At 47.1% G+C, this 19,145-nt stretch overlaps 1 protein-coding gene across 3 annotated transcripts; it reads right to left on the bottom strand.

Moving 5' to 3' along the window:
• Positions 1-2,389: 2,389 nt before the first annotated feature.
• LOC117038966 (solute carrier family 2, facilitated glucose transporter member 11-like) lies at positions 2,390-18,040 on the bottom strand. 3 transcript variants are annotated; one of them, XM_033135972.1, is made up of 12 exons: positions 17,589-18,040; positions 15,464-15,562; positions 12,834-12,994; positions 11,245-11,369; positions 9,476-9,605; positions 8,102-8,250; positions 7,303-7,490; positions 5,983-6,093; positions 5,761-5,862; positions 4,789-4,864; positions 3,588-3,715; positions 2,390-3,284 (listed from the first exon to the last, which is right to left on the bottom strand). In XM_033135972.1, the coding sequence occupies exons 1-12, from the start codon at positions 17,610-17,612 to the stop codon at positions 3,078-3,080; spliced, it is 1,500 nt and encodes a 499-aa protein (XP_032991863.1). In that variant the 5' UTR covers positions 17,613-18,040; the 3' UTR covers positions 2,390-3,077. The 3 variants fall into 3 exon arrangements, with proteins under 3 accessions (XP_032991863.1, XP_032991861.1, XP_032991864.1); XM_033135970.1 differs by lacking the exon at positions 17,589-18,040 and having other exon boundaries at positions 15,464-15,664; XM_033135973.1 differs by lacking the exons at positions 2,390-3,284; positions 17,589-18,040 and having other exon boundaries at positions 3,594-3,735; positions 15,464-15,669.
• Positions 18,041-19,145: the final 1,105 nt, after the last annotated feature.

The following is a 19,145-nucleotide window of genomic DNA, read 5'->3' as shown; positions in this document are numbered from 1 at the left end:
ATTTTGTGCATGAGAGAGCAAAACCCAAAGGAGAATCTGATGTCAAAACCAACAAGCGCCAAATCCACCAGGCATTGTGTTGTCTGGGTGAAGAATCTGCCACCCAACACCCACACTCTGTTCTCTCTGTTGTATCCTGATGGAATTCAATTTCAGTTGAGAAATGTGACCAGCTGATAAATAAAGCAACAACTTGCAATCGAATGGGTATGATTCAAAAGGAGACCCAAATTGCAGGTTGCTATGCTGGCTCATTGGGAGGGGTGGGGGGAATCCAAAAAGAAACTGTAGGACTGAGGTACCTTTGTCAACTAAAAGCGCACAAATACAGATGAAACTCGAAAAATTAGAATATCGTGGAAAGGTTCATTTCTTTCAGTAATTCAACTTAAAAGGTGAAACTAATATATAAGATAGACTCATGACATGCAAAGCGAGATATGTCAAGCCTTTATTTGTTATAATTGTGATGATTATGGCGTACAGCTGGTGAGAATCCCAAATTAACAATTGCAAACTTTGGGGTTTTCATCAGCTGTACGCCATAATCACCACAATTATAACAAACAAAGGCTTGACATATCTCGCTTTGCATGTCGTGAGTCTATCTCATATATTAAACTCCAGTAGCTAATGAAAACAGTTGCTTACATAAATGGGCTTTTCCACAATATTCTAATTTTTCGAGTTACACCTGTAAGTGAGCAAGCTTTCAGCCTCCCCAGAGGTCTTCTGAAGGTGGGATGTTCCTGGGATTGCAAGACCCCAGCCTGCACTTTGAAGGAAGAGTCATTTTGCAGACAGGGAGAGAGATTCTATAGCTATTTAGTATGTGAATAAATAAATAGACTAATGTAAAAGGAGAAATGGATGGGGAGGGAAAAGGAAAAAAATAACTCAGCCATCAGCTCTTACGTCATGTAAAATATCTGACTGGCTTTGTGAACTGAGAGATCAGTTCCTTGGAGGAAGAGAGAAAAACTTTGGGGATGTATAATTAGTCCGTATAGCTACAGAGAATGAGATTCTATGGGAGTGAGCAAGAAAGGCTGTGGTCAACGGTGCTGTTTACTTTTTACAAAGGAGCGATAGTGAGAGATTGAGTTTATCTCCAACTGGATTTCCACCCACCTCTGGTTATCACCTTCCCAGATGCCCCTCCTACATTGCACAGGACTAAATCTGGCATCAGTTTCTGGCTGAATAAAGAGCCTAAATACACAGGAGTCCAGGTGGAAAGGAGGGTGACCCTGCTGGGTGTGTGTCTGGGGTGGTCATTGAGCGGCTGATGGTTAGGTTCCGTGAGCTTCCTTACTGGGAACAAGAGGGACGCGGGTGGCGCTGTGGTCTAAACCACTGAGCCTCTTGGGCTTGCCGATCAAAAGGTCGGTGGTTTAAATTCCCTAGATGGGGTGAGCTCCCATTGCTCTGTCTTAGCTCCTGCCAACCTAGCAGTTTGAAAGCATGCCAGTGCAAGTAGATAAATAGGTACCGCTGCGGTGGGAAGGTAAACGGCTTTTCTGTGCACTCTGGTTTCCGTCCCAGTGTTCAGTTGTGCCAGAAGCGGTTTAGTCCTGCTGACCACATGACCTAGAAAGCTGTCTGCGGACAAACGCCAGCTCCCTCGGCCTGAAAGCAAGATGAGCCCCACAACCCCACAGTCGCCTTTGACTGGACTTAACCGTCCAGGGGTCTTTTACCTTTACTGTCACCTTTTACTGGGAACAACCTTGTTGCCAAGGTCCTTCTGACCGATCTCGGGTATTACCAGGGACTCTTATGCAGGAATGTCAGATAGGCATAGGGAACCATGCATGCCTGATTTGCCTAATAATAATAATAATAATAATAATAATAATAATAATAATTTATTATTTGTACCCTGCCCATCTGACTGGGTTGCCCCAGCCACTCTGGGTGGCTTCCAGCACATATAAAGACATAGTAAAACATGAAATCTGCCTTCAGATGCCTCCTAAAAGATATATAATTACTGTACTCATCTCCTTGACATCTGGTGGGAGGGCATTCCACAGGATGAGTGCCACTACCAAGAAGGGCCTCTGCCTGGTGCAGACAGGAAAGACACAACTGTGAAGGAACACTTAGGAGTCATAATTCCCCTCCATTTGTTCCTGGGCATGCAATGCTTGCATTCAGCACCTCTTAAATTTGGTGCCAACACACTGAAGGCCCCGCTGGGATCGGACGTGTTCTGGAGTCCAGCTGAAAGCGGAGCTCGGAGTCATCACCACTTAACAGCTACGTCGCAAGGTATGGTGAGCAATAGCATGATGGCATTTATTTATTTTTGCCCCCAGCCTCTGGTGCTACAGAGAGAGTTCTAAGAAGCCTTTGCAGAAATGATAATTGTTTATTTCATTTATACCCCACTTTCTGCATTCAAAGCAACCTACAGCAAAAGTAAACATTACAAAACCCAGAATCGAATATAGCCACAACTGTGGGGGCACCAGATGACACTGGATGAAATAGGCCTGGTTCACAGAGAGTGCAAGGAGTGAGGAATCTATGCCTCTCCAGCCATAGTTGGACTCCAGATCCCAGCCAGCGTGTCCAGCGAGCAGGAATGACTACAGCAACGCCTGGAGGGCTACAGTTTCCTCCCCGCTACACTAAACCATGGCTTGTTTAAGAAACCATGGGTTAACAAGTCATCCCACAGAAAATCAAACAAGCTGTGTTCCTTCTTCTCCAATAATTGACTTGTCTTTCAGTTGCTTTTGCATTTTTGGTTTGGTGAGTTGTTTTGTATTGGGGGTTCAAGCAAACCATGGTTAAAGACACGTTAGACGTAACACCAAACCAAGGTTCATAAGCCAACAACAAACCATGGCTCCAGATTGCAATTTGTTGGGAGTAAACAAACCATAGATAACCTGTCTCTCATGGGAAACAGGATGTAAACTGGCAACAGGATGTAAACTGGTGAAATGTCCCATCTTGGCTGAAAGCCATGGGCAGGCTGTTGTTTTCTTTGCATCAAGGGCAGAGCTGGTGACTCTTCCCCCTCCTCTCTCCCCTCCCCCAGAGCTGGAGGTTCAGCAAATGGGGTGTTAGAGCCTGGTGCAGAAGATGGTTTCCTGAGGAACTTTATTTTCAGCAGGAAAAACTTGTTTCTTTCCATAATTCAGCTTATTAAACTCTGCTGTAATTTCCATGATAGATTTCCCTTTTGTTTCCGGGAGGAACAAGAAGATGAAAATGCCAGAGGCTGCAAGGATGCCCATGAAGATCAGGAAGCAGAAGGGGCCGAGATATTCCTGGAAAGATAAGGGAAGGGAAAGGTTAAGGAAGCTCGCGTTGCATTCTCAAAACCCTCCTTGCAAACACTTGGCCAGTGCAGAGATTCATACAGAGCAGGATCTCGTCCACCAAGCAGGTTCTCCGGCCCATACAGGACACCCGTAATTTTTTGGGGGAAGTGAACACCCTGTTTTTCACTTTCAAACAGCTGCGTGCAAAATCATCCATGTCCTCATCATGGCCTTAAGTGCCTGATGCCTCTTTGCAAAGTTGATTGTGTGGGACTCAGCGGGTTGCCTGTGGCCCGTGCGCTGCCTCACCACAATGAACGGAAAGATCATCCCGAGCAGGAAGAGACCCATCCAGTTGATGAACCCCACGATCACAAAGGCCGACGGGCGGAAGGTCTGGTTGAAGATCTCAACCATCACGGCAATGGTGGCTCCAGCTGGGGAAGGCAGAGAAAAGCTAAAAAACAAACAAACGTGCAGCGGGCCCAATTCTTTGCAGCTGGTCTGCTTCAGATGTTATGTGGGGAGAAAAATAATAGAATCATAGAACTAGTCTAGTCCAACCTTTTGCAGCGCATGAATATTTTCCCCAATGTGGGGCTCTAACCCAAGACCCTGAGATTAAGAGCCTCATGCTCTACCAACTGAGATGTCCGCTTCGAGACCTCGGTGTGCCTGCAACCTCACCCATCCCAACCAGGCCTTCTGGGGGTGAATGGGTGGCTGCTTTGCTGGAGGCCAGTGTGGGCTGGGTGTCTGCACCACCCACCCAGCACCCACATGTGTCAGGATTGGCAGAGACCTGACCAGATGCCTGGACATGCCTCGCCCCAACCTCTCAACAGCAGGTGCTGAGTTGGCAGGATTTGGCCCGGTGGGAGCTCGACGTCCCCACACCTGCCTTTGGATCTGGGCCTGGTTGGACATGCCCCAGTAAGGAAAAAAAGGTACGTCCACTATGGGGTGCAGCGCTCCGCTCCCCTTTCAGGTCAAGGGAGCCGGCTTTTGTCCACAGACAGCTTTCCGGCTCATGTGGCCAGCAGGGCTAAACCGCTTCTGGTGCAATGGAGCACCATGACGGAAACCAGAGCGCACAGAAACACCATTTACCTTCCCGCCAGAGCAGTATCTATCTACTTGCACTGGTGTGCTTTCAAACTGCTAGGTTGGCAGGAGCTGGGACAGAGCAACGGGAGCTCACTCTGTAGCGGGGATTCGAACCGCCGACCTTCCGATCGGCAAGCCCAAGAGGCTCAGTGGTTTAGACCACAGCCCCACCCGCTGTCCCACAAACACCCAGTGCACACCGCAGTACAGAAGTGGAAGGCCATGCATGTGCACCATGCCTTTGCGAGCTTTGCTCTCTTCCCTCCTTGCCTGGTTTAGTGGCCAGCTGGCCCAGGCTCCCCCAGGCTCCATCCATCGCCCTCCTAGCAGGCTGCTTGCGTTCCTTCCTGGACAGGGGCGGCCAGGGGCCTCTTCCCCACCCTCGCCCCCTGGACGTACTCACAAGGCCCGATCCCATAGAAGAGCACAAAGAGGAAGATGAGGACCACACTGAAGTGGTGCATCCAGAAGAAACGGTGCTGGGAAGAGAAGAAAAGGGCCCTCTAAGTGGGAGTGGAAGGATCCAATGCTTCCTGTTGCAAAGGCAAGCAGAGGAGAATTGGGGGTGCCCAAGTGGGCTCCTGGGGGTGCCAGTCCCTTGAGGGCCAGGGGCAGAGAAGGCTTCTGAGCTGTGTCCTTTATTCATTCATTCATTCATTCATTCATTCATTCATTCATTCATTCATTCACCTACCTACCTACCTATACCTGGGGGCTCTCTGGGTGGTTCACAGAATAAAAGCAAGATATAAAACCACAAAATACATAATAAAAAAAATTAAAACAACCCAATAGCCCCCTCCCCCCACCAAAAAAAGCCAACACATTTTAAAAGGGCATAGGATGTCAATCAGACCAAGCAAGGCCTGGTTAAAAAGAAACGTTTTTGCCTGGCCCCTAAAGGTGTATGATGAAGATGCCAGGCGAACTTCCCTGGGGAGAGCATTCCACAGATGGGGAGCCACTGCAGAGAAGGCCCTGTTCTTGTGTTGCCAGCCTCCGGACCTCTTGAGGAGGAGGCACACGAAGAAGGGCCTCAGAAGATGATCTCAGGGTCCAGGTAGGGTCATAAGGAAGGAGGTGGTCCTTGAGGTATTGTGGTCTTGAACCATTTAAGGCTTTATATGTCAAAACCAGCCCTTTGAATTGGGCCCGGAAACTAGTTGGTAGTGTAGTTGGACCAAGATCGGTGTAATATGCTCAAAATGTCTTACTCCTGTGAGCAACCTGGCTGCTGAATTCTGCACCAGCTGAAGTTTCCAAACCATCTACAGAGGCAGCCCTATGTATAACGCATGGCAGTAATCTAACCCGACTGCTCTTCCCTTTCACTCCACTGCTGCCCCACATCTTAGAGGACCCCCAACCGCCTTACCTGGAGCGAGAGGGTCAGGGTGAGCAGAGCCAGGACCAGGACCATCGCGGCGTAGCCCCCCCAGAGCAGAAGCTTCCGTCCAAAGCGCTCAATGAGGGAACTCTGGAAGGCAGCAAAAGGAGGGGGACCTCAGGCAGCCTGCCAGGGGGACAGGGGCTGGGGAAGTACATGAGGGGCTCTCCCCACTTTGGGAGCACCGGCTGTGCCCCCCCTTGAACTTACGCACAGGATGGATGAGAGGCACTCACACATCCCCACGCCCAGAGCGATGTACGGAACGATTTCCTCTTCAAACCTGGCTGTGCGGAAGACTTCAAAGGAGTAGAAATAGATCTGGAAAAGGCAGGAGGGAGCTGAGGAGACGTGGGGCTAGTTTGCAGGAGACGCTTTTGCCTGCAGAGCTCTGCGTGTTCAGGGGCTCCCTGCCTGTCCCCGTTCCCTTCTGTTAGAAGGCAGGTGCTCTGCAGTACACACAGCAGGGACACCTCCCTGACTACCATAAAGGTGAAGAGACGACTCTGGGGTTGCGGTGCTCATCTCGCTTTATTGGCCGAGGGAGCCGGCGTGCAGCTTCCGGGTCATGTGTCCAGCATGACTAAGCCGCTTCTGGCAAAACCAGAGCAGCGCATGGAAACACCGTTTACCTTCCCGCCGGAGTGGTACCTATTTATCTACTTGCACTTTGACATGCTTTCGAACTGCTAGGTTGGCAGGAGCTGGGACCGAGTAACGGGAGCTCACCCCCGTCGCGGGGATTCGAACCGCCGACCTTCTGATCGGCGAGTTGGGAAGCAGCCAAAGGCTCATCTAGTCCAACCCCCTGCAATACAGGGATCACACACCCCTCCCTCCAGAGCACTGGCGTGGGGCTTTGGGTATTGCCTTGTTTTTGTGGTTTTCTTCAAGCAACAGCTACCCCAGATTTGTCTCCACTTATAGAATCATAGACTCCTAGAATTGGAAGCGACAACCAGAGTCATCTAGTCCAGCCTCCTGCCAATGCAGGAATCTTTTGCCCAACGTGGGGCTTGAACCCATGACCCTGAGATTAAGAGTCTCGCGCTCCACTGACTGAGCTATCAAGGAAGCCTCCAGGAAGAAATGTGACAGCAGAGGGTACTGCAGAGCTACTAACTATCTTAAACCAGGTGGACCTTTTGGAAACGAAACTGCCATTTTAGAACAGTATTTCTAATATTGTTCTAATTACATTTTACAGGAGAGTGTAGATCCAGCCACAGACTGGCCATGGCTGGGCCGGGCCGCAGCAACCCTTCTGCTTTCCACCAGGGAGCAAGTAGACTCTCCTTTGCTGGTGCCTGTGGTTCTCCAGATGTCCCTGGACTACAAGTCCCATCATCCTTGTCCTGCTGGGTGCAGAGGCTGATGGGAGTTGGAGTCCAGCAGCACCTGGAGAAGAGCCACCATAGCTGTTTCCTGTCGTAAAGTTTGCTTGATCCAAAAGGCCGTGTGACTCCCTGCTCCCACTGCAATGGAGGACCCCTGGAAGCCTCCGCATCCCCCAGGAAGCAAAGACTCAACTGCGTTGATGCCACAGAGCTGCAAAGTGGTCATGACTGTGATCATCACGTAGAGCTGCCAGCGGAAGGAGCGGGCCTTCATCAGCTCCAGGATGCGTAGGCTCTTGGTGCTGGCCACGGCAGACTTCTCCTTCTTGAGGTCCTCAATCTCCGCTTGGTGGTCACCTTCGCCCCAGAGCTGCTTGATGGCTGCGGCGCAGAAGGAAGGAAGCAAGGATAGGCCTGGCTCCACCCAAAGTGACTCTTGGATCAGCTCAAGGGGCATACAGCTTCCAGGTCAGGTGGCCAGCATGACTAAGCCGCTTCTGGCGAAACCAGAGCAGCATACGGAAACGCAGTTTACCTTCCCGCTGGAGTGGTACCTATTTATCTACTTGCACTTTGATGTGCTTTCGAACTGCTAGGTTGGCAGGAGAAGGGACAGGGCAACGGGAGCTTATTTCTACAGGGGGAGAGGACACTGCAGGTGCCAAGGAAGGCCTTTGTGGGTGCTGCATTTGCAGCGGTGAACTCTGGTCTTTCAGATTTCAGCAGTGCCCTGTGCAGGGCCAACATTTTTCATCCATCCTCCACCCCATCTCTTGCCTTCTGTTCTGCTCAGTTCACTATGTCACAATTGCTGTGCCCTGCAGCGTCCCTTAGACTAGATGCCCGGTGCGCCAGAACCAGTCGTGCTGCTCTAAATCCACCTCTGGCATTTGCGAGCCCTTCTCAAAGTCATTGGCAACCCTGAAGCCAGCCTGTCTCAGCCCTGCTGGTGCCAGCCAGCTTGATCTGTCCAGATGGCATGGGGCTCCTACCTTTCATGAAGGCTTCTTCATTGCCCTTCTGGATCAGAAGGTAGGATGGGGAGTCGGGGAAGCAAGGGAGGGCCAGCAGCTGGACCACTGCGGTGAGCCCACTGGAAGCTAGTAGCAAAGGCCACAAGAAGTCACTGCCCAACATTTCTCTGCAGAGAAGAGAAGGAGGGAGAAGAAAAGGAGGAAGTCAGGGGGCAATGGCGTACAGCGAATTTTTTCAGCTCTCTATATTGGACAAACAGGCCAAACCCTATGCCAAAGGATAAATGGACATAAATCTGATATCAGGAATCACAAGACAGAGAAACCAGTAGGAGAACACTTCAATCTCCCAGGACATTCTATACAAGATCTCAAAGTAGCTGTCTTACTACAAAGGAATTTCAGAAATAGACTGGAAGGAGAAGTTGCTGAATTGCAACTCATTACCAAACTTAAAACCATGGAGAGACCTGGTCTGAACAAGGACATTGGATTCTTAACTCATTATACACGACAAAGCTATCTTTAGCCATCTCACCCATTGCTTTTTCCTTTAGACAAATTGCAGTCGTCAAAAGGTTTTCCACAGCCATCAGCCACTCACCCATTCCCTCCACCTTTCTGAGTACCGGTAATACTCCACCTCACTCTCTCACTATATTTAAGGATCTGGTGACTTCTGTTTCAGTGTATCTGAAGAAGTGTGCATGCACACGAAAGCTCATACCAAGAACAAACTTAGCTGGTCTCTAAGGTGCTACTGGAAGGATTTTTTTATTTTTTATTTTGTTTTGACTATGGCAGAGCAACCCGGTTACCTACCTGTAAGTGATTTTTTTTTTTTTGTAAGGGAATAGTTAGGGCCAGAGGCACTAGCTTGCGAGGGCGCATTGCACCTCTCCTCCCTAAACTGGGCAGCAGCATCCTGGGCCTCTGACGGGATGCTGGCACCCTCCTGCCTCGTTCCTAAAGCTGAGTGAGCTTTGGGAAGGTGGCAGAAGGGCTCTTGGAACAATCGGAGCATCGCTCCTCCCTCCTTAAGCCAGGCAGAAGTTCCCGGGGCTTTGGGAAGGAGGCGCATGGGGAACATTTAGGCGACTAGCCTAGTCCCTGTAGTCCACTGACCTCACGCCACTGCAGGGGGGTGTCATCATCACAGAACAGCCCCCCAACAGGAGCACAGCCCCCCTTGGTGCCTCCTCCGAAACCCACACATTTTTTGAGCAGCCCAGAATTCAAAGTCCCAAACCCAAAGCATGCAGCTTTAGAACCAAAGGTTCCAATTTAAGTTAATGCGATTTTTATTCAACACAATCAAAGTCCCAAAGGCTTTCGGCCACCCTGTTCTCGAGCATCTTTCAGGCAGCAGCACAGAGGAGGATCTGCACTTACCCCAAGCCCATCACTTGTCCCGAGACTTTCCCGAGGGTCAAGAAAACAGCCACGGTGGCGTTTGTAAATCCGCGCAGCTTCTTTGGCGAAATCTCTCCCACGTATTGAGGGTGTATGTTGAAAGAAAACCCTTGGGAAAGAATGTGGGGGGCATGATAGAGAAACATAGTGAAGGTCAACTCAAACGAATTATTATTGGGAGCTGTTGCATCTGACTTGCTAATGGGTCAGCATGTAGCCGGGTCATGTCTTAGCAGGTCTCCAAGCTGCTCCCCAATCCACAGCCCTGCCCAAGTGCCTTGAAGCTCATCTATCTAGGTTTCCAGGCTCAACTACCCTCCTGTGAGTTCTGTCAAATGGGCCAGGTTAAGTTAAAGAGACTGCAAAAATTGGGGAAGGCTGGACAGGATTCTCTGCCTGCACAAACAATGCATCTTGACTTATAGCATCTCCAAATGAACCAGCCCCCTGCATCTCCCTCCTGCCACTGGAATTTCTGATAAATGCTTTAAGACCCATTTAAAAGACCAAAATAGTACAATGGTACCTGGGTTCTCAAACGCCCTGGTTCTCAAACGCCGAAAACCCGGAAGTACCGGTAAGTGTTCTGGTTTTTGAACGTTTTTCGGAAGCTGAACGTCCAATGCGGCTGTCAGCTATTGTTTCTGGGGCGCCAGAACCAATCAGAAGCTGCTGGTTTTTAGACATTTTGGAAGTCAAATAGACTAAGTGTGGCGCTTTTGTTTTGGCTATTTATTTTGCGTTTTTGTTTTGGAGGCTTTTTCAGTTAATTTGTTTTTGTGACTTTGTGGAACCAAGTTCAGCTACTGATTGATTGACTGATTGATTGTGTGACTGCAGAAATGGATAAAAGCCCCCCCCCCACCAAACAATTACTATCATCAGTGCAGATAAGAAAAAATAATAATTTTAACTTTTATCATCTACAATATTGTCTTATTTATTTTATAGTACAGTGCATTGATTATTGCTTTCATTTTATGGATCAATGGTCTCGTTAGATAGTAAAATTCATGTTAAATTGCTACTTTAGGTGTTGTTTTTAAAAGTCTGGAACAGATTAAATGAAAGATATTGGTTGTGTTTAGAATAATTGTGTGATGATATAAATATGGTTGGAGATGGAGTTAAGAAAGGTTTAAATTGTTGGTAGTAAGAAAATGATAGATGAAAAATGCGGATGTTAGAAAAATGAAATGCTGTAGTCAGCAGTGGAAGTCATCTATAGTGAGAATAGTTTTCTTTTTGTATTTAAAATAGGAAGGTCTCTGTTAGAAACCTTCTACTTTTTTACTTTCCCCTCCTCCTTCACTTTCTTTACTCTCCTTTCTCTCTTCTTCTTACTCATCTTCTATCCTTTATTCTCACTCTTTTTTATTCTTGGGTGATAATTTGTTATTTTCTGTACTCAATTTATTAGTTCTATTACCTGAATTGAATTTAATCTAGAAGTTAAATATTATATGTATCGGAAATGTAATATGTATTTTATCTAATGTATGTACCTTTGATATGCAATAAAAAAGTCTGGAACAGATTAATCCGTTTTGCATTTCTTTCTATGGGAAAGCATGCCCTGGTTTTGGAACGCTTTGGTTTTGGAACGGACTTCCGGAACGGATTAAGTTTGAGGACCAAGGTACCACTGTAATTTAAAAAGAAGACGAGACTGATGAAGGAACAAAAACAAAATGCCCCAGGAAGGTTGTGGTGACTTCGCTGCAAGTGCCAGTACGCTTCCATCATACCGATGCCGACTCCATAGAGAAAGCGCCCCAGGAGGATCATCTCGAAGGACCCGGCCATCTTGCTGAAACCCATGAGCGACGCAGCCGCCAGCATGATCAAGTTGGTGAACATTTGGCATTTCTTTCTGCAATGGAAGGCGGAATCAAGGGGAGAAAGGCGTGCAGGCACAGGGACCTTAGAGCAGGCATAGGCAAACTCGGCCCTCCAGATGTTTTGAGACTACAGTTCCCATTATCCCTGACCACTGGTCCTGTTAGCTAGGGATGATGGGAGTTGTAGTCCCAAAACAGCTGGAGGGCCGAGTTTGCCTATGCCTTGCCTGAGCAACAGCTCAACTGCTCCCACCAACAACAAAGGGACTTGGACTTACTTTGTGGCCTGATTTGCACCTGGGGTGGTCAGCTGGGCCATCTATCCAAGGAGAATCTGACCCGTCCCCTGCTTTGCTACTACAAATTCAGATCAGGATCAAAAGGGGAGCAAAGTTCTCCCAGCCTCTTGGTGAGATCAATCATACCTGGACCCTGAGATCATCTTCAGAGGCCCTCCTTTGTGTGCCTCCTCCTCGAGAGGTCCAGAGGGTGGCAACACAAGATCAGGGCCTTCTTTGCAGTGGCTCCCCAGGGAAGTTCGCCTGGCACCTTCATTATACACCTTTAGGCACCAGGCAAAAGCATTCCTTTTTAACCTGGCCTTTGGTTGATCTGATTGACATCCTATACCCTTTTAAAATGTGGCTCTTCTCTCTCTCTCTCTCTCTCTCTCTCTCTCTCTCTCTCTCTCTCTGTGTGTGTGTGTGTGTGTGTGTGATTGGGTTGTTGTTTTTATTCTGAATAATAATAATAATAATAAATTATTTTATTTGTATCCTGCCCTTCCCTGCCGGAGCTGGGCTCAGAGCGGCTAACATCATATAAAACACAATATACATAAAAACAAACAAACAATCGATTAAAATGCACCCCAAAATTAATTCAAATAAATTAAAATTAAAATTAGACTGGTTGTGATCTTTTCTGTGAACTGCCCTGAGACTTCCGGGTATATAAACTCAATCAACTCAATCAATCAATGCTGCCTTTCTGAAGTTAAAACCATGCTCAAGGTGGTTTACAGTGTATAAAAAACAACAACAGCAATATAACGACAGACATAGCAAAAGTAGTCATAATAAAGAAAACACCAAAAAGTGTGCAACCAAATCGAGCAATTCCCACATGAATCAGAAGATGCAAAATAAAAATACAAACAATTAACAGCAACGACCCCTGCCCCAAACTTCTCTTCGCAGCCAACTAATTGTCCAACACATGCACACACATTTACAACTAAGGAACATATGGGACAATTTGCAGCTTGCTTTTCAGCTCCGGGGTGCGTTCTATGGAAGTGTGAAGTACAGCAACAACGGGCATGTGTGCTTGTTTTGCCTTTCCTACGACTGCGAATAAGAGGCATCTCTTTGAATTAGGACCCTCCCCCCCCCCCGCGCGCACCGACTTCCAGGGCATTGGCCTGGTGGGCTTGAATCCTATGTCATAGATTTAGATGTGCACGGAATCCGCACATCCTTTAGGGAAAGACTTACTTCCGGTATTTTGTGGTCAGGTACCCACAGCACACGCTTCCCAAGAGCCCCCCTATGCCGTAGATGGAAACAATGAAAGACCACAGCAGGAGGATGGTCTCTTGCGGGAGAGGGGAGCCATGCCGCTCCAGCCAGGTCTCGTTGATGAATTTTTTAATGTGCTGCAAACAAGCAAGCAAACAAACAAACAAAATTCATTGTGCGTCTTATTTCCTTTGGCTTATAACACGAACAATAATGGTGTCTTTTTGATGTTTTGTTGGGAGCCGCCCAGAGTGGCTGGGGAAACCCAGTCAGATGGGCAGCGTTTAAGTAATCAAAACTACTAAATAGCACCGAAGATGTGCAACAATTCAATTCAAAATGTAACATCGTGCTGTTATAGGAATTCTAAGGCCTTTTTCATAAATGCAAAAGGCAAACACATACATACGTATATAAACCACGTGTCTGAAATAGTACAGGAGAACAATCCTGAAGCCATTTTGACTCTTCCAGTAACCTCAAATATTCTCCTTATTAGAAGACATCTGGAGACAGCCCTGTTTAGGGAAGCTTTTAATGTTTAACAGATTGTTGTATTTTAATATTTTGTTGAAAGCCGCCCAGAGTGGCTGGGGAAACCCAGCCGGATGGGCGGGGTATAATTATCATCATCATCATCTTTAACTTTTTGCTCACAAATCCTGTCTTAAGGGTGTATTTGTGCATGAATAGGATGAGCCTGTGACCTGAATTCAGGAACTAAGTACAGTATTTAGCATCTCAAAAGGAACGGCCAGGCTGCCCAGGTAAAGCAATCAGTGACCATTATCAGTATCCTGCCAGACAGGATTTCTGTTGTAGACCGCCCCCTTCAGTGATGTATGTATGATGTTTTTTGGGGGGGTGGTCTTGAGCTACAGGGTAGGCAATTTCAAAAGTCTATATAAGAGCTTGCACTTGTTCTGAGTTCCTCCGCCCTCCTGTGTGGGGCTGAGTGAGTGCCCTGTTGCAACAGTTTAATAAAGATCATGCTTACTAGCTGCTTTGCTTCTCAGTATTCTCTGGTTGGCCTCTGTTATTTTCTCCTTCTCATAGGGGACCTACTTAAGGACTCTATACGGGCTCTTGGGTACCCCGGCATAAGGGAAAGGGAGCAGTTTTTTCTTATAACAGTGCAAACAGCTACAGTTATAAATTGCACTTGCAAATAAGGTCAGCGGATCAACGCATTGTACATATTACTGATGTATATAACACAAATATTTAATTTATAAATTACTTTCAGCATTTAGACCCCACCTTGGTAACAAACTTTATTTAAGTAAATAAGGAGTTTGAACCACCTTTCGCCAACATAGCAACATAGATGCCGCGTATGAGACATTCTCAATTAACTTTTCTGGGCTCTGTCAATGATTGGCTCCCTGCCCTTGGAACCAGTGAAGCCCCCTCAAGTCTGGCCCTTTTACGAATTTTTGATTCCCCTGAAAATATGCAACGGACAGGCATGATGGGACGCTTTACCGGTTGCACTTGTCTGTGGATGAGATTACGGGCTTCAGATATTGTCTCTACACACATTTCTGGATTGTGTTTTGTGCTTCTGGTACATTGTACTCGTTGGGATTATGGTAGACTGATAGCGGAGCTGCCTATCAGCTGCGGGAGCTTCTAGTTAGCCCTCCGCCCCTGATGTGGAGCCAGCCAATCAGAGAGCCCCTTCAAGTAGCCGGTGAAGAGAGGCTACACCCACAACTCAGTGGGTGGATCAGTTCCCTGATTCAGTCCACAGGTAGGGCTGGGAGAGACACCTGCCCATAGGAGCCAACTCCTAGGGGCCGAGCAGTGCCGGATTTACATATAAGCTAAACAAGCTATAGTTTAGGGGGCCCCTCTCTTGGGGAACCCAAAAATATACTTCTTAATTGTATTTCACTATTAATATACTTCTTCTTAATTGTATTTCAGTCCAACAATTACTTTGATAAAAAGACATATTTTGTTATGCTTTCGATACCTATTAGGTCCATAAATTACCACAGAGCATATATTCAACACAGAAAACAGCGACAATTTGTTGTTGACAAAGGACATATAAAGGGCCCCATTACCTTCAGTAGCTTAGGGCCTCATCAAACCTAAATCCGGCCCTGCCACACCCATCTGGCTGGGTTTCCCCAGCCACTCTGGGCGGCTCCCGACAGAATATTAAAAACACGATCAAACACCAAACCTTAAAAACTTCCCTAAACAGAGCTGCCTTCAGATGTCTTCTAAAAGTCAGTTCGTTTTTTTATATTCCTTGTCATCTGATGGGAGGGCGTTCCACAGGGCGGGCGCCACCACCGAGAAGGCCCTCTGCCTGGTTCTTTGATGGGCATTGCTGTTCAAATTGTGTGTGTGTGTGTGTGTGTGTGTGTGTGTCTTGTGATCAATTATATGGGGTGGGCCTTTACCCCCCCACCAATATTTTATTCAAGTTGGCACCCCTGCATCCTGCCTTGAATCCTTGGAGAGCTATCGCTGACATTCAGTGAACAAGGAATGCTGATGATGATCTCACTCAGTCCAAGGCTCCCCTCTTGCGGCCTTGACAGTTCCAACATAAGGAATGCAGGGCAGTTTTCTTTTTTCTTTTTTCTTACCAGGGAGGGGTAGTTGATCACAGAAATGTGAAACCCGTATGGGAAGCTGCCACCTATGCCCAGCACAAAGATCATCTGGAACAACCCGCGATATTGAATCTGTAAAGACAAAGCATATCCAGAGCCTTTGAAGGGCATCTCCTGGTGCCACACGGTGGGAAAAATACACAGTAGTTTTCAGAAAAATTCTACAGAATTGGCAAATGAACAAAGCCGAATGTTCAAATGCTGGAATTTATCACAAGTATTTTCATTTATTTATTTTTTTAAATGGATTTGGTAATTAATTCTGTAGTACATGATGAATAGCTGGCCAGCAATGACAGATTACTGGCAGATTGGGACGCGGGTGGCACTGTAGTCTAAACCACTGAGCCTCTTGGGCTTGCCGATCGGAAGGTCGGCGGTTCGAATCCCCATGACGGGGTGAGCTCCCATTGCTCGGTCCCAGCTCCTGCCAATCTAGCAGTTCGAAAGCACGTCAAAGTGCAAGTAGATAAATAGGTACCGCTCCGGCGGGAAGGTAAACAGTGTTTCTGTGTGCTGCTCTGGTTTGCCAGAAGTGGCTTAGTCATGCTGGCCACATGACCCGGAAGCTGTAGCGAGATGAGCGCCGCAACCCCAGAGTCGTCCACGACTGGACCTAATGGTCAGGGGTCCCTTTACCTTTACCTTTACTGACAGATTGTCTATGATGATATGAAACGTTTCAGAATTCTTGACCTGGCTTCCCTCAGACCCCTGAGGTGTGTCAACAAGGGACCCCAATAACCTCCGTATATATTTTTTCCTTCTGATATCTGCTGTCCTCTAGTGGTAAGATGCAGGCCCTGTTTGTACCTATTTGGAATGAAAGGAACTGGCCAGATATTTTCCTTTGAAAAAGGAAGGACAATGAAGGGGGTCTGCTGTCACCGTCCTATCCCAAAAGAAGAAAAACGGACTTCTGGGCGGATTGGGCATTCCTTTTAAATCATGACTCAGGATGTAATTATGTGTTACCTTAATTGATGTTTTTATAATTTTTATAATTTTAATAGTTTTTATAATTTTATAAATACGGGGTGATGTTTTATGTTGTAAATTTACTGCTTAGTCTGTTACTTTAAAGTCATTTCGAAGTTCTAAGTAGAAAGGCTAAGTAGACATATGTTGTTTGAAAAATCGTGCGTGATGGGCCAATGGCCGTAATAATATCTATCTATCTATCTATCTATCTATCTATCTATCTATCTATCTATCTATCTATCTATCTATCATCTATCTATCTATCTATCTATCTATCTATCTATCTATCTATCTATCTATCTAAGGGGGTCTGCTGCCATGACCAGGAGAAAACAGGCCTCTTGCTCTGCCTCAGAAAGAAGGAAGCCACCCACCTTCCCCAAAAGCAGCACATCCATCTTCTACCACTTGCACCCAGCTCATTGTGAAGCCTCATCGGAGAGAAAAAGAATAATTTTGTGCAGGTAGGATTTCTCAAAACTTGGAGACATGAGCTGGGGGCTCCAGGTCAGGTATTGCCCCCCCCCCCAGTGACTGCAATCTCAGTCCTCTCTCTGCAACAGAGGTCTAAATGGTGACAAGAGGCCTGGGGAGCGGAGGACCCGAAATCACCATGGCAACTGCAGCATCACCAATCGAGGCAAAGGACCACTCTGACCACCCAAGGCAGGCAGGACACACTGGGGGGAAGTTGTGGGTCAGAAAGTGAGGGCAGGAGGTGAAACACCGTCCAAGGGGTGAAAACATATACAGTACCCTGTTCCGAAACGATGCCATGGCTGCCGTGAAGGTCCAGTGCGACGCAACTCATGTGTCAGATTCTAGATGTTGCCACTACAAAGACCCCCACAGCCAAATCCTCAAGTGGGTCTCACACAGAGGGCTGCTCCCCATTACTGCTGCTCCACCCTTCGTTGCCAAGGGCGAACGTTTTGCATTGCTAGTCAGACCATACTCCAAATGCTCATATTTGAGTGGGTTTTTAAAACACGAATTCTGTTATTTGCTTGATCTAACAATATTTACGTTTTCGATTTTGGCTCTGTGAGTAACTTTTGAGGATTTTTTTTTAAAAAAATGTAAAATAGCTATGGCTTATGAAGAAGGAGGTACTCACCAGGTCAGAGAGGAAGCTCCCCATCTCCGATTCAAGGATCCCCACGGGGGTGGGGGGCACTACCAATTGATCAACGGCCGGCTCCTCTCAATGGGATGCAACATGGGCTGCTTCTCAACCCTCTCTCTCTCTCTCTCTCTCTCTCTCTCTCTCTCTCTCTCTCATATCGCTATCTTGCCAAAACCACCAGCAGGCACCAATTACTCGAAGTTAAAAATTACTATGCAGGTTTTCAATTAATGGATTAATTTCGTTTCCCGTGCAAAGTTTGGAACCGCAAAGCTAAATAGATCAACCAGCCGTGGGTGTCCATGACCAATTACATCCTCAAATGGCAGTGAGCCCATGTGAACGCCCCCCAGACTTGGGGAAAGGGGCTTTGGCAGTTTGCCACCCTCAAATTGTATAAATTCAGTCTGGCTGCACTTCTGCCCGGGGGAAATTGAGTTACCGTGGTACCTTGGTTCTCAAACTTAATCCGTTTCGGAAGTCTGTTCCAAAACCAAAGCATTCCAAAACCAAGGCGCGCTTTCCCATAGAAAGTAATGCAAAATGGATTAATCCGCTCCAGACTTTTAAAAACAACCCCTAAAACAGCAATTTAACATGAATTTTTGCTATCTAAAGAGACCATTGATCCATAAAATGAAAACAATATACAATGTACCGCAGTCACACAATCAATCAATCAATCAATCAGTAGCTGAACTCGGTTCCACACTGTCACAAAAACAAAAACAAAAAAGAGCCGCAGAAACAAAAATGCAAAATAAATAGCAAAAACAGACAGGCCTCAGCGTAACACTCAAATCGGAAGCGGAACACTCAAAACGGAAGTGTGGCACTCAAAACGGAGCACATTCGGCTTCCGAAAAATGTTTGCAAACCAGAACACTTACTTCCATGTTTGCAGTGTTTGGCTTTCAAGTTGTTTGAGCACCAAGGTGTTTGAGAACCAAGGTACCACTGTAGTTGTAAATGGACCGTTGGTGCTCTGCTGCCAAATCAAGGACTCAGCCACACTTCCCTTTTGTCCCAGGAGTCCTAGTCATGGATCTGAGAGGTTTCAGCTTTGTCCCACAGCTTTTCCTGGGGGAACCTGCTGTTTACTGCTGAATCAGAACAAACAACCATCTGCAAAAAAAACCCCCGACTTCTGTAATTTCGGGATGTCCTGGGAAAATTGGGACAGTTGCAGGGTATGACGTTGCAGGGCAAAAGAAAAACCCCTCAAATTTGTGACTAGAAATCACAGGGCAAATGTCAGTGTGGATGAGCCTCAACTGTCTCACCCAAGCTCCCCCTGCCTGCAAATACTCAGTATACCTGAAGGAGCATCTCCACCCCCATATTTCAGCCTAGACCCCGAGGTCCAGCGCTGAGGACCTTCTGGTGGTTCCCTCACTGCGAGAAGTGAGGTTACAGGGAACCAGGCAGAGGGCCTTCTCGGTAGTGTCACCCACCTTGTGGAACGCCCTCCCATCAGATGTCAAGGAAATAAACAACGATCTGACATTTCGAAGACATCTGAAGGCAGCCCTGTTTAGGGAACTTTTT

Source organism: Lacerta agilis, chromosome 17 (genome assembly GCF_009819535.1).
Source record: "Lacerta agilis isolate rLacAgi1 chromosome 17, rLacAgi1.pri, whole genome shotgun sequence".
Lineage (NCBI taxonomy): Eukaryota > Metazoa > Chordata > Lepidosauria > Squamata > Lacertidae > Lacerta > Lacerta agilis.
This window is presented reverse-complemented; position numbering and strand designations above follow the sequence as displayed.